Genomic DNA, 15,436 nt, shown 5'->3' on the forward strand with positions numbered 1-15,436 from the left:
GTCTGCTTTGTATGTAAATCCAGGCCAACTGGCACACATTACAACCTGCTCGAAGATTGTCTCCTCTCACGTCTATTTTTCTGGTGATAATCAGATTTTGGACACACTATGAGGCCAAATCCAATTGGGGGCGGGGGGTGAAGGCAGACTCCCTGTTGTGTTCTTTTGTGTATGTGAGCAGCTTTTAAGATTATGGGTACAATTTGACAACAACAGAGGTGACCATATTAGCATTCCGTTAAATTGTATTAGTGTTAATTGGGGCATGAAGGCCTTACATTTCCAATATGATACAGTTCTAGCTTCGGTTAAAGCAAACAGCCCTGTTGTGCATGGCTGTGAAATCCTGGCTCCCACCTGGATGTTTTTTTCTGTCATTGTATCCTTTATTCAAAGGAAGATAATATTTCACCACTTAAAGGCCAGGCATTTCATCTACTATGCCTCAGTGTAGTCTGTGGCCATGTTTACATCTCATATAGAGGAGTGTCTCTTGTTTCATAGATGGTTTGTGGTTGTTGAGCATGCAGCAGATTGTCACGACTGCCATGTCCCTACATGTCACAGTGTCCATGCAGAGAGGTATAATTAAACTGCTGGCACAGCCATATGGGTACATCTTCAACTTGTGTCTCTGAGTGATTCATTCTCATCAGTAAGGGTAAGAGTTCCTCTTAATAAGCCTGATAGTTGGGATCTGCTGGTACCCTGACTGGTGACTGAAGTCCAGGACTACTGACAGTTAAGCCCTTACGTAGACTTGAGCTTACACTTCTCTCTCTCTCTCTCTCTCTCTTGCTCTGTCTCTCTTATATCCACATTACTGGTGTGACTATAGAGACGGAATGACAGATCAACAGGGCTGGAGCACAAAGCAGTCATTATGTGAGCTGGCTCATGGCTCTGCCATACCTCCGACTCAACGGTGAAAAAAAGCAGGTGTGGCTGGATCCCGGGACAATCCTCTATTCCACTGTGCCACACACTGAAAGCTTTCTCTCAGGTGGAGAGTAACTACTATAACTTCTGGTGAAGGTGTCGCTCCCAGTGCATGTATTTTTCATAAATCAACTAAGCACCAGACAACAGGATTAGCATATTCACTCTGTGGTTATTTTATATTTCATGTTGCATTTATATTTCATGGTGTAATCTGTTTGCTAACAAAGTGTTTACTCCACCATAATATTCTATGGAAAAAAATATTGTGACACACCTCTTTCTCACTGATGAGAAGACTGTTAATAATGTATAAAATGTTGCCCAGTAGCTATAACATTTGGGTTGTTCTAAAGAGCTCAGTGAATTGAAATGTGGTGCTGTCATAGTATGCTACCTTTGCAAAATTATTAGAAAAATATCTTCATTGCTTGACCCCCCACACACACACACACTTGGTGTTTTGACCAAGTGGAAGCATTTAGGAACAACAGCAACTCAGCCACTAAATTGTAGGCCACGCAAAGTCAGAGCAGAGAGCAGAGAGCTGAATACTGAGGCACATAGTGTGTAAAAGTTGCCAACTCACAAACTGCCTCTGACATCAGCACAACAAGGGAGCATCTCTAGCTTCATGTCATGGCTTCCATGGCTCATGAGCTAAAGTAGGTGTGGTGGCCAGGTGTCCCAATCATATAAGGCAGCCTATTAGGACGAGTCCAATTTCACACTTGGTCTCTTTTTTCCTCTCCACTGTGAATTTCTGAACATGTACATTTGATCCCCTTAAAAATCCTTGGCTTTTTGGTGCCCATTCCCACCTGTCATTTATGATGCATCACGTGCACCGGCATAATTGACATAATTGACGGCTCCACTTAACCAGCAACCTTAAGATAAGAACTGAAAACATTACAGCAATGTCGTCAACTTTGCAAAACCAAAAGGCTGCCATCAAAAGTAGTTTCACTCAGGCAGGCAGTAATCCCATATCAGCTACGAAGGCTGACTGACTGTCGCAGACTCCAGAGAGATGCTCTCCTGTCACACCAACATCTCTGACAGTCTCAGCGCTGCCACCCGGGGATGTCCAGCCACCCAGACGTGTCACTCACACAGCCGTGATCTATTAGCAGATGCTCGCCGCTGCCCACGCACTTCAGGCTAACCTTTCCATGACTCCCACAGCCGTGGGAATGTGGCGGGAGTCCAGGCTCAACAGTCCTCTTTTACGGCCCGTCACGGTCCACCCCCACCCGGGACATCAGAAGGGCAAATCACAGGCTGAAATGTGGGCTGAGAAAACAGGGCTGGTGGAGACAGAGGTCTGGCCTTGTGACGTCTCAGATCAGATGGTGACGATAAATCAGCCTGTAAAAACTGAGTGGCTTCACTCTGGACCCCAGTGTTTGATAGTCAAGCTTAATGATGCTCGAGCTTCCACAACCATCCTCCTACATCCCAGTACATATTCACACATTCATACTTCAAAGAAGGTAATAGCCTGCCACCCTGAATGCTCCATGAGATCCCTCTCAGAATGTGTTATCATTAAGCAGTCAAAAGCTGTTGTGTTATGTATGGTTTCTCTGGTGGGGACTTTGTCGAAGCCATTTATGTTGGGGCATTTTACTACACACAGAAAGAGGAGAGTCGAGTTCTGGGGGCTTTCCTTTGGCTTCCTGCCTTGACCAGTTCAATGACCAGTCAAACAGAGACGGCTTTGCACAACTCCTCCATCAATTCTCTGACCTGGAGGATAACTGGGATGATGTATCCATGTTGACCGCAGAACATCAAATAAACATGAGATTGACTTGTCACCAAGTGCTGGGAATGTAGGGGGAAATGTTGGAGATTGCAGGCCAAAATCTCAAAACATTCAAATCTATTTCTTCCAAGATATTGTAATTCCCTTGTTCAATGACCTGCAATATCAATTCAAAATAGGCTACTGTTTGGTTTGTTTTATCTTCTTTTATAGACTACTGGTATTGATGCACTTAAAAGGTTTAAGACAACATGGGGACACAAGAAAAAAAGGAATAAGATATGTTATAAGACACCCACAACTGACCATTATAGCCTAGGCTGTATCCCAATTCAATTGGAACTGGCCACTATATGTGCTGACAGAATCCCTCTAGGATAGTCTAAGAAAAAAAAAAAGCTTTTGGTTGGAACAACATGTCTGTTTATCCATGATCCAATCCCTATATATGGCTGTCAACATGTGCAGCAGCACAGTGGAGTGATTTGAGGGGAGCATGTTTATCTTCATCAGTTTCTCTTTCTCTCCTCAGAATAAATTCAAATCTCACTTATGTTATTTTCTACTGCCTGAAATAACTAAGACTAAGTTGTTTGAAGTAAAGTATTGTTGCTAGGCAACAGGCACTAGAAGCCCAACCACCAGTGTCGGGGGTCTCCGAGTTCTCTGCTAGGAGATTCAGTCATTTGTAACTGGCAGCATGATTCAAGCTGCCGGGGAGATTGCAAGCTTGTTGAAACTATGCTATTGTTATAGGAATAATTCCATTTATTTATGGTGTAATAACCATTAAGATATCATTAGGGTATAAAGAAAGGATATGTGTGTATCTGTGGAGCATTTACGTGTATAAATGTTCCTCTAACTCTTAACATAGGTAACTGTAGGCCTATTCAATTATCAAATTATGCTTTCCAGATTTGTTTAGTCCTGTGTTTGTTTTCCCCCAAACAGGGCCAATTTAGCAGGCAGTGATAGCTGGGGATTTGAGTTAGAGACCACAGAGAAAACCTTTGGCCTGGTGTTCCAGTCAGAAAATAAGCCCTGGGAGCTCCCATGGAAATGACACAATGCCAAGTCTGCTGGATGAGCGACATCTAGTGATACATGAATCATGGGTAATTTGATCTCAAAATATATATTGGATGCCTAAGGCTTTGCATCATATTCCAAGTGTTTCACATATGTCTGTCAGTGGGATCAACCAGATTAAGATCTCACAACAGTTAGTATATCAATGTCAAATGACAGAAAACACTAAAAGAACGAATTCATTACATTCATTCAACAGCGAAAGCAGTTCAATCTTGAGCCATTTTGCCTGACGTTGAGGTGAATTCTTAATAAAAACAAAAATCAGGTTTCTGAGTAATTAGATTCACTCTTTCCAGTAAAAATATCTATGGAAATGTTCCACAGCTCCCACACTTTGATGTCATATCTTTGACTTTTACGGACAAGGCCATAGGACAAAGTACACCTCTTACACATCCACAAGCTTGTTTGACCAAGGACTTTGACCCTCATAATCATTAACACTAATAACCCTTACTGACCCCCTCTACCATCTTCCTATTCCATTTGTCATAAACTGGAACATCAACCTCATCACTCCGGAACATTAGCCGCAGCAGGAACCCTAATCAAAAGTACACAGGACATAAAATGCAGACAAATGTATCCAACTCCATTTAATCTAATTAACACCAAGTAAACAAACAGACACTGGTCAAGGGTAAAGTGACTGTGACAATATTTATTCTTCAAGCCATTAAGTACCAGGGCAGCGTAATATGGCAGTAACCTGTTTCTCTTTCTGCGTTACCTACAAAGGGTAACTTACAGTGCAGTAAAATACAGCCGATCCCTTTCCTAGGTTTAGACACATAAACATAGTCAATTTACACAATGAACAGAGACTCAAGATTACACAATAAGTGATTACAGATAGTTAGCTCTTCCACTCCAGTGCTAGGGAGTCGCTTGGCCATCAGCGAGCCAGGGCTCAGCTGGGCACTGCTGTGGGCTCCAGACCTGGGGGGGGTCGGTGGTGTGGAGAGGTGGGGTGGGGGGGGGTGGGTGGGGCAATGTGGCTGCAGCGCCAGGCTCAGGCGGTGTTCTTCTTGAAGAAATTGATGAGACCGTTGGTGGAAGAGTCATGGGAGCTCACGTCACCAGCTGCTGTCAGCTCAGGCTCGATCTTCTTGGCCAGCTGCTTGCCCAGTTCCACTCTGTCAGGGGATGGAGACAATCAGGATCACACACACACACACACACACACACACACACACGATCACGGAGTGATCATTTAGAAAAACTAGGCCTATTTAGAAAAGCCTTAGTGAATGGCTGGTATAGCAAAAATAATGAATCCTTTTCAAACCTCTTCCTCACTTATGCTCACATGGCCCCTTGAATATCTTTGAAATGAAAATGCTATATGTCTGATAATACTTACCCCCACTGGTCAAAACTGTTGATCTCCCACATGACTCCCTGAACAAAGATTTTGTGCTCATACATGGCTGCAAATAAAAAAAGATAAATATTATTTCAACATTTGTATTGACAATAGTAATATTATATATATATATATATATATATATATATATATATATATATAAAAAATATATAATAAACAATATAATAAACAATATAATAGGGGATAAGACCAAAGCCTTATAAGCCCTATATTATTGTCAACTTTCTACTTTAATTGTCTCAATATACACACAAAGATCTTCCTTAAAGTAGAGCCACCACCATATGTTATTACAGTGTTGTCAGTCAGGAGCTAGGCCATGGCTTCCAGTATCCACTCACTCACCAATGAGAGCTCCCAAGGTGTACGGACTCAGCTTCTTGAAAATGATAGAGTTGGTTGGCTTGTTGCCTTGGAATACCTAGAAAACAAAATTATTTGTTGTGAACCACTAGCGCCCTCTGCTGCCGGTCCCAACATAATGCTCATTTGGCATCCATCCCTCCAGGGGGCACCACTGCCCTTATGCATGCTCAATGACTCACTTTGTGTGGTAGCAGCTTGTCCAGCGCCTCTCCACTCAGCCCTCCGGCCTCCAGCTCAGCCTTGGCCTCATCTGTGGTCTTTCCCTTCATCAGGGCCTCAGTCTGGGCCAGGAAGTTAGCCATCAGGATCTGGGGGGGGGGGGCATAAAAGAACCTTAGTGGCTACACGTAAAAGGTTGAGAATCAAGCAAAAGAGTCCATATAAAGTCTGGTTGAACAGGCTTGATAACTTGAGACCAATATGGAAGGTCAGATATTTTGTGTTATATTTTGTGTTATGATATTATGTTTTACCCGAAACAAGAAACACCAGAGACAGAGAAAAAGAGGACAGATGGCTACAGCAGCATTTCATAAATGGTTCTTCCCGAGGTACCTTGTGGTGCAGACTGTCTCTGATAGGGTGCTGGCTCTGGGCAGGAATGAGGAAGTCACAGGGAATCATGCGTGTGCCTGCAGAGGAGACAGACAGCCCGTTTCACACACACCATCAGTGAACACACAACCCACTGCACTGCATGCTTATGTTAAGCCTGTAACCCTCTGGGACAATGTGACAGGATGTGCACCTTGGTGAATAAGCTGGTAGAACGCATGCTGGCCATTGGTTCCCGGCTCTCCCCAAACAATGGGACCAGTGTGGTAGTCCACCTTGGCACCATGTTTTGTGATGTACTTCCCGTTGGATTCCATATCACCCTACATATACGGACATACAGATTTTTAAACAGAAGAGCAAACACTTTGCACACTCAACATATAGCAACGTTGAACTCAGGCACTCAAATGGCAACAACTCCGGAAATGAACTGAACAATTTAACTTGTAAATGTTCTAAGCTAGGGACAGTTGAAGAAACTAAAGCTCCGTCATGCACGCACCTGCTGGAAGTAAGCTGCAAAGCGATGCATATACTGGTCGTATGGCAGCATGGCATGTGTCTCAGCCTGGAAGTAGTTGATGTACCAGACACCCAGGAGAGCCAGAAGGATGGGGGCATTCTTCTCCAGTGGGGCGGTGCGGAAGTGATTATCCTGCAAGGACAGACAGGCAAGAGGATGGGCAATGGGCTGCACTGGCCTCTACAACCTATTTATGTCTAATTGGTATAACCCTGGGCTACAGCTACAGGTATCCACTTATACATGCTTTAACATGTCTTCAACATTTCATCAGTCTTGATCATGTATTTGCTATTCTAAGAAGCATTATAGTAAATGCTATTAAGAGGTACATACCATCCAGTGAGCTCCAGAGAGAAGCTTCTCAAAGTTCTCATAGCCTGAGAGAAATTGACAGACAGAAACACAAATTAGTTCTCAAGATCACTACACATCCCAATGTGCACTGTGCCTTTAAACTGATTTTGTACCTATGTGCAGGGCGATGGACAGTCCGATGGCTGACCACAGGGAGTAGCGTCCACCGACCCACTAAAATAATAACAAAAAAGACAGATTACTGCAAATGACCAATCACAATGATCAATGAAATGATGACCCAGATGTCATATCAATACTGATAAAACATCATCGAGGAAAATTAATGAAGCCCCTGCAGCTGAGACCCGAGTGGACAGAATGCTTGTAAAAGCCTTTCTTCACTTCAGAGGCATGACCACAAGTAACTAATGGTTTGTGACAGGAAGCTGTGCGCAGACTTACAATGCAACATGTCTGCCCCCAGAGGGAGCCCCAGGCTCTAAAACTAGACCGAGCGAGCTGATAAACTATTTTTAATATCATTTCTATGTGGCCTTAAACAGACAATGCTATTAAAATTAACCTATCCAACATCAGATTAATATAATATATTAGCTAATTTTGCATTTGTTTGCAGAACGCTGATTATTTATCTCTACCAAGTTTAGAACAGAGTCCTTAATTAACTGAGGCCTTAATTCTTCAATTTCTGTCAAATATTGCACATTTCCAACATTATTTATCTAAACTGAAAAGATGAGGAAGAAAAATATGCAAAAAACTGTATTAAAATGGCTGCCTAGTTTGTCTCTGAAGACACATCAAGGCACACATGTGGATTTCCGACCTTTGATGAGACCTTTCCAGTGACCTCCAGCAGAGATAAGGTCAAGGATACATATAACATACAAGACCGGCTTCTGATTACCCAGCAGCTGCTATTCTTTGAGTCCAGCCACCTACTTCACAGGTCAAAAGACTATGCTGTATTTTTAGCCTCTGCCTCAGCCCTCATCAAAGTTCAAGGGTGACGGAGGAGCACTGAGTGCTCCTCATCATGGCCTCGATAGCAGCCGGCTCTGGAGAGAGCTGGAGCCTGATCTGGGCTGCAGTCTTTCCAGAGTCTGCTGCAATTGGAGACCATAATCTGGACACTTACATCCCAGAACTCGAACATGTTGTTGGTGTCAATGCCGAAGTCCTTCACTTTGGGCTGCAAAAGACCAGGAAGCACAGCAATAAGATACAAAAAGGCTTTGGTTTATACAAATTAAATAGCAAAATCTCCTTTTAGAATTTTAAGAAACAGGATGGGCACACTTACTGCATTGGTAGAGAGAGCGACAAAGTGCTTGGCCACAGCAGAAGGCTGGTAAGGGATAAGAGTAAAGTTGAAGTTGAAGTTTTCACCACACATTTATTTCAATGTATGTGCATATATATTCGATTCAGTAACACAGCAAACTCACATCATTTGCGGATTTAAGGAACCATTCTTTGGCAGACTCAGCATTGGTGATGGTCTCTTGGGTGGTGAATGTCTGCACAAAGAAAATGGTAATACAAAAAAAAAAAAAAAAAAAAAAAAACCATCACACACTTACAAAACTGTTTTCATCATACGCAAGGGAGCCCGCATCAAGGCCAACCGTCTGTTTTCAGAGCCTTCCAGACTCCATTCTAGACTGTATTCACTATGAGGGTGTAATACGGCAGGACCCAGCATGCAGCCACGCGGAAGCAACAGATTCCTTTGTTGGAATCTTCCATTTTATAGAGCAAATGTGGCACAGGCTGAATGGAAACTTCCACTGTGAGACGTGCTTTTCAAAGCTAAAAAGTGATTCAAGTCATTGCAAATTCCACAGGGAATTCAATATTTATTCTAGCATAAATCTGTAAAATTAAGTTTTAGTGGAAAGTACAAAATGAAGTTGCAACCTACACCAATCTACCTTTGAAATCCAAGTAATGTGGGAAAATAGGAGGAAGTGCTCCACTTCAAACTTCAACTGTGCAAGAACTCACTATGCAATGTGTTTGTGAATACTCAAGTATGTCAACAATAACAAAAGGATTATCAATTGTGATGATACACACAATATTTTAATGTTATAAATACTGTTGCTCACATATATTGTTGCTGCTTGTTAGTTGAATCCATATGATGTGTTTTTATAAATGAATAGATTATTTTGTTGCTATATGATAATGCAAATAACCGATAAACATACTTGTCCCTCTCACTAGCTATCCAGGCTATTCAAGAAGTTGTGTTGCCTCCATAAAAATACAAACAGCTTGCACTGCAAGACATGTCCAATATATTGCTGAAAAACAGTGTGCCACAGTTGTTAGGTAAGTTTGTTGGATGTCAGCCAGTTAGCTTGCTGGTCTTAAGACATACTCTCCATGGTGCAAACTTATGCACTGTTGACAAAACACAAAGCACAATGGGTCCTCTTAAATAAGCAGGTTTTCTCAGCTTCTGTGACAATAGGGAGATGCCATCTTTAAATCTTTTGGCTCTTGTTCCTCTGAGACATGTACGTCCTACTTCCTTAACATGTTTGTCACCAAATGCTGTCTGTAAAAAGAGGTCTAGTACCTTGGAAGCGACGATGAACAAGGTTGTCTCTGCATTGAGCTCAGCCAGGGTCTTTGCAATGTGGGTGCCATCGATGTTGGAGACGAACCACACACGGGGTCCACCTTTAGAGTAGGGCTTCAGAGCCTCAGTGACCATCAATGGGCCCTATTGCAGGACATATTTTCATTTAGAAAAGAGACCTCAACACCACCATCACTACTACTACTACTAGGTAATGGTCATTTGTATGCAACTAGTACTGCTGCTACTACTACTGCTGCTACTATAGAAAAACAAGAGCTCTTAATGACAAAAACTTTCTTACCAGATCAGATCCACCAATGCCTACATTGACCACATCTGTGATGGCCTTTCCGGTGTAGCCCTTCCATTCACCGCTGCGCACTTTCTGCAGCAGAAAAGACAGACAGACAATGAGAAACCTCCACTGGCATCTTGACTCTACAGATTCCTGAGGTAGCTTTGTGTAATCCCAGCTCCAACGCTCATACTCACATGACAGAAGCCCTTCATCTTCTCCAGCACTTTGTTCACCTCAGGCATCACATCACTGCCCCCGACCTGGATGGGGGTGTTGGAGCGGTTCCTCAGGGCAATGTGGAGCACTGCACGGTTCTACACACATGGGGGAGGAGATGTCTGTTAGCTTCGCTTCACTTTGTGGGTGGCAGGCTATATACGCTATCTAGTTGAGGCTATTGTTTTTCCTTAAGCAATAGAGGAATCACTAGGGAATCAATATTCCAAATAGTTCTTGTAACCCTCAACTTGTCACCATTTACAAATTATAAAGGATCAATTCTGTTTGGAAAAATTCCATTCTGATATACTGTCAATGTTCAGTCCCACCTTCACAAACAATACTCAAACACTGTAGATAATTTCAACAAGTGGGAATATGGTACAGAAGATAATGGCAAATGACAACGTATTTCCCTTTGTAACCGTAATCTGCCTTGATCTTTGCAATCAGAGTTTGTATTGCCAAGATATTCACCTCAGTGAAGTTGATCTTCTCTCCAGCGAACATCTTATCTCTGGCAGCCTCCACGCCTCTGGACTTGGCCTATAAGAGATCACAAAATGATAACATAGAAAGATGTTAAAAATACTGTTAGGTTACATCAGGCTAAAATGTGTTTTGGAATCAACCACAGCTGCCTGTTACCTAGGGGTCTGCTATTGTTAACTATCCAAAAAATCACACACCCAAATACAGGAAAAGAAATACTCTTCATAGCCCCTCTAAATGGAACGGCACATTTTAGGGAGTAGGCTATTACAGACCCTGGCAAGAACTTGGTCAGAAAACCACAAAAACAAACCCACTAAAAACAGTTCTATGAGTCCTGTCATCCCCCTACATTTTAGGGCATACTTTTAACCAATATTCACAGAGTGATTACCAGTTCCAACAGCATTGCCATGACTTCCTCATTGATGAGATTCTTGGAGTAATCAAGAAGGATGTCTCCATCTTCTGTGTTTAATGTCAGGCTATTGACACATATAACGAAATGGAAGACAATTAGCTTTTTATATAGGAAATACATACGAATCTGTTTTAGTAGCCAGCTATTCTCGCTGTCTGTTACCGAAAGACTCCAACTATGTGTGCACAAAGGACATCATGTTCATGCACCTTGCGGACCGCAATGGGAAAGGCGTGGAGGCTGCAGGATACGGCCTTCCTAGAAAGGCGATGTGCTATGTGCTTTAATCTCACACTTTCAGCACAGGTGCAATCGTATAGGATAAGATGTGCGCGTATGCACGTAGGGCATGTGCACTGGATCAATAGGGAGCTTATAATAAACCAGGATTTACTTCTGCACTTCACAAAACAGAACAAACGTGACACATAGACTTTCTTTTTAACCAACCCATTTGCTCTGTATGGCTACATTTGTGAGTGCAATAATTATATAGATCGATCAACATCACACTTGTTACAGGGACGTGGAGACAGGATGTGTAGCCTACGTGACTACCGGGAGCATGTAACAATTGAGTCCATGCGCAGATCTTAGTCCATGAGTCATCCAAGTCAAACATAGGGAAATATGGACGTAATTATCAACACCATTTTCAAATATGTATCTGACAATAGAAAACATAAAGTAGGCTGATTTACAAACTGGAGAGGTTAGTCCAGAGTAATGACAACGAGTTGCATAATACTGATCACGCGTCAGATGGTAGGCTACAAACCTTCAGACCCCGCCCCTTACACGCTCACTCAATGACATTTTTTACATTTCAGACATCATTGAACTGAAATACTCAACCCATCATGACCTAGCTGTATCAGTTTGTTTAGAAACGGCGCCGTTTACCTGTGCTTGCTGAACCTGTCCTTGTCAGCTTCGAACATTTTCCTCATATTGAGGTTCCCAGCATTGGACTTGTACCATTGCTCGAGTTTCTTGTAGCTGGTATCACTAGAGAGTCCCATTCTGTCTGATGTTCGGTTTGTTCCTGTCTACTTGCCGACCCTGGCTGACTGAAATAGATGCAAGTGTGAAGAATGATTTTGAAGGGCAATTCCGCTATTGCCTTCCGCAACAGACTCGTATGCTCTTCCAATCGTTGGGCACCAGAATGCTCCTCCTACAGTGACGATAAAGGAACCACAGGGTCCATGCGCAAACCAGTAGTCCAACGCGATCAAATATCTAAAAAACTTTCTCTTTCACTGTGAATTTGCCCACGAGGAAAGGTTAATTAGAGTTTTATTATCATTAGCTCATCATTCAAAAGAATCATGAAAGTTGTAAAGATGTGTTTTCTATTTTTTCACAGAGCTCCCAGCTTAGCTAGGCCTGGTGCTTCTTAAATTATTTTTACAATGGGGAACTTATTGGCCTTAACTTGAAATAAAGTTGTATAATGGCATGTGTCTTAATACTTATCTGTCCTCATCTTGTGCGCATCTTTTTTTTATTATTTGGTCAGTAGCCTACATCACCTCCAGGCTTACAACATGGTAGGCTAAAGCCCTCTAGCGCTTGTGTGTTATATTGCAAACAGGCCACCAATACGATAAATGAAATAGAATATTTGGAATAAACATATGCTGTTGTCTTATATTTACAAATATAGGCTACAATGTATATGACTGCATGCTGTATGATTAGCCTACATGAAAACTAACTACATTAATACAGATTTACTAGCCTAATGCAGGATTGTTAAATGTAATGATTCGATGAAATTACAGGCTATTGATACATTAGGTTGCAGTGCATAGCGGTTAAGTAGGCTAGGACAAGAGTTTGTATTGTCAGTGTTTTACAAAACATATGTTGCTATAAATGGACGTGGATTGCAAATAACCATTAACTGCACAGACACGTTTTTCCTGCTTGTAAGACAATTTAATTTACATTTAATGTCAATAAATATCAGCTGAAAGCATGAGCTCTTTCAATGTTATTTGTAGGACAAAGTGTTGATCTTGATGGTTGATGGTTTTAGTTAGGTAATGATCATGTACAACAAAGTTGTAAACTTATACCTCTGAATTCTGTTTTATGATCAGGTGGGCCAAACGCACACTTTTCTGTCTCCTGACTTTAGAGGACTAACATTTTAAAAACATATTACTGTTGCAATTTATTTATATTTTAAAGTAAAATAATATGTTTCCTGAACAATTACACCTTTTTGCGCCATCATTATGACAGTATTTGTTTTTAAACAATTTTATGAATTCCCAGGCACCACAAAAATGCCTGTCCCAACTGTCAAGTACAAAGGCAGAGGGCAATATTTTTAAGTCAAAAACATGTTTTTTATTCAGTTAAATTGCAATAACATAACTATCAAATATATTGTATGCATTAGATAAAAATACAAAATGCTAATTAAATATTACAAATAAAATGATAAAAATGTATGTCCCATGGAGTCATGTCACTGGTGTTACTTTCACCTATTGTCAATGTGATTTTATTAGCCTACATGTAACAATTTGGTGTCATATACTTAGAGCTGAGTAGTCAAGATCTTTGGTCACTGGTGTTACTGTGTGTGTTTTCAGGAACATTAAGACAAATGTGTCAAATTCGACATGATCATGATTTCATATTCATTTAATTTTGTTAGACTTAAGAGATGACATTTAAACAATTGCAATATTATTTGTTTATAACAGTTTTATGATATTTTCATTTTTATAGAGAATACATGGTTGCACATTTGAATAAACATCATTCAAACAAACTTTTATCATTATTAAAATAAATAAATCAATAATCTCCTGTTTTTTGCCTTATTATTGTACTGTAGCTTATTACATGTGCTGAAGAGGTTGAGAGATAATATTTTTTAAAAAGCTATAATTATTGCCAAAATGAGTAAGGCAACACCAGTGACAAATAGACGGTGCATGAAATCTTTAAATAAATGCTCAATAAAAGGTAAAACATATTTAAGGTGTCCCTTAAGTGTATTCTTACAGCCAATATGTGGTCTAAGTTTAAAGTTTAGAAAATGAAAGAAATTTTCAGACATCTTGCCCTGTCAAAAGTGTGCGTTTCTGTAGAATGACCCAGGTATGTTATACCTTCTTTGGAATGTAGAGTTTGTTTCTTAATTAATGTAAACCTGGGTACCAGGTAGTGTAACATCATTACCATGGGGATGAGGCCTCTTGGCTGGCACCATCTTCAGCCAGTATTAGGCCACAACACAGGCCATGCACACTCCTTGACATTAGTGGCAAACACTCGTTTAGTTATTAGTGTGCTGAGACTGTGTCAGAAGATTATGTAAATCTTTGTGCAATATGGTAATGCCCAGTGTGTGACCATGCAAGATAGCGGCCAGGTCCTCTAAATCTTTAGGTGAAGATGCGATAACCTGGACCTCGGGTAAGGGAAGAAACTGGGGTACACACCCTGGTGACCTTGCACAACAGAAGAGAACACGTAATATGGCCTCTTCAGCAACAACTAAAAGTGTTAGTATAAACAGATAAATAGTTTAGATTAAAGACTGAAAGGACATCTTGTTCAGATGGAGATTATTCAATCTTTCTATCAAAGGGATGCTCAATAGCAAAACACTGGAATGAAGGGGTTTCGACAAGCAAAAGGGGACCAACTCCTTGAGGTAATTTGGAGCTACGCCAATTAAGGCTGAGTGGCTTAGTTTTATCTGCACTGTCTTTGATGGGGAGAAGGCGGATTTAGTAATGTGCAAAACACTGAACTGTGCACCATTATCTGTAAATGAGCATACTGACATTCCAAATCTACAAGTCATAGTTATTTGCACACAAAACAATCACACCCTACTTGTGGAAGTAACTAACACACGTAGGTTGTTCTGCTCTGGGTGAAACAATGAATCATTTTTTACATTACATGTGGCTGACGCATTTTTAGCCAAAGCGACTAACATGGTAAACAGTTTAAGTTTTAAAGCAATTCAACAATTAAGACAATTTAAAAAACCGTAGCGTACGAATAAGTGCAGTGAGTGCTGTTTTTAACAGTTACGTGTCAGTTCAAGACGGCTGGTAAGTTCTAGGATCAGCAAGACTTGTAAGTGGTGCTATGAGAGATGTTCTCTAAAGAGCTGGGTCTTGAAAATGGAGAGGGATGTCCCTGCACTTGTAGGAACTGGCAGTGTGTTCCACCAACGAGGAACAGATGAGAAAAGTTTGGATTGGCCTGAGCGTACCGGTGGTAGAGCTAGACTTCGTTCGTCTTAGGAGCGCAGCGGTCTGGAGGTAGCGTACGTCTGTATGGAGGGCATTCAAGTAGGCGGGAGCAGAACCGGAGACTACTTTGTAGGCAGGGTTGGGTCAGATTACTTTGAAATGTAATCCATTACTGACAAATTACATTGTAATTTTTGTAATCAGTAACGTAATCAGTT

General features: G+C 41.3%; 1 protein-coding gene across 1 annotated transcript; it reads right to left on the minus strand.

The window, feature by feature from the left end:
* Window positions 1–4,446: 4,446 nt before the first annotated feature.
* On the minus strand, window positions 4,447–12,160 carry gpib (glucose-6-phosphate isomerase b; the record flags this gene model as incomplete). Its single annotated transcript, XM_048263133.1, is given in 18 exon segments — window positions 4,447–4,941; window positions 5,169–5,235; window positions 5,538–5,613; window positions 5,738–5,866; window positions 6,114–6,190; window positions 6,307–6,436; window positions 6,619–6,771; window positions 6,976–7,019; window positions 7,110–7,170; window positions 8,099–8,152; window positions 8,264–8,308; window positions 8,409–8,480; window positions 9,548–9,694; window positions 9,855–9,938; window positions 10,046–10,165; window positions 10,548–10,616; window positions 10,957–11,047; window positions 11,887–12,160. Coding segments are annotated over 18 exon segments (1,662 nt in total). The 3' UTR covers window positions 4,447–4,817.
* Between the last annotated feature and the right edge of the window lie 3,276 nt (window positions 12,161–15,436).

Source organism: Alosa alosa, chromosome 14, assembly GCF_017589495.1.
Source record: "Alosa alosa isolate M-15738 ecotype Scorff River chromosome 14, AALO_Geno_1.1, whole genome shotgun sequence".
NCBI classification, from domain to species: domain Eukaryota; kingdom Metazoa; phylum Chordata; class Actinopteri; order Clupeiformes; family Clupeidae; genus Alosa; species Alosa alosa.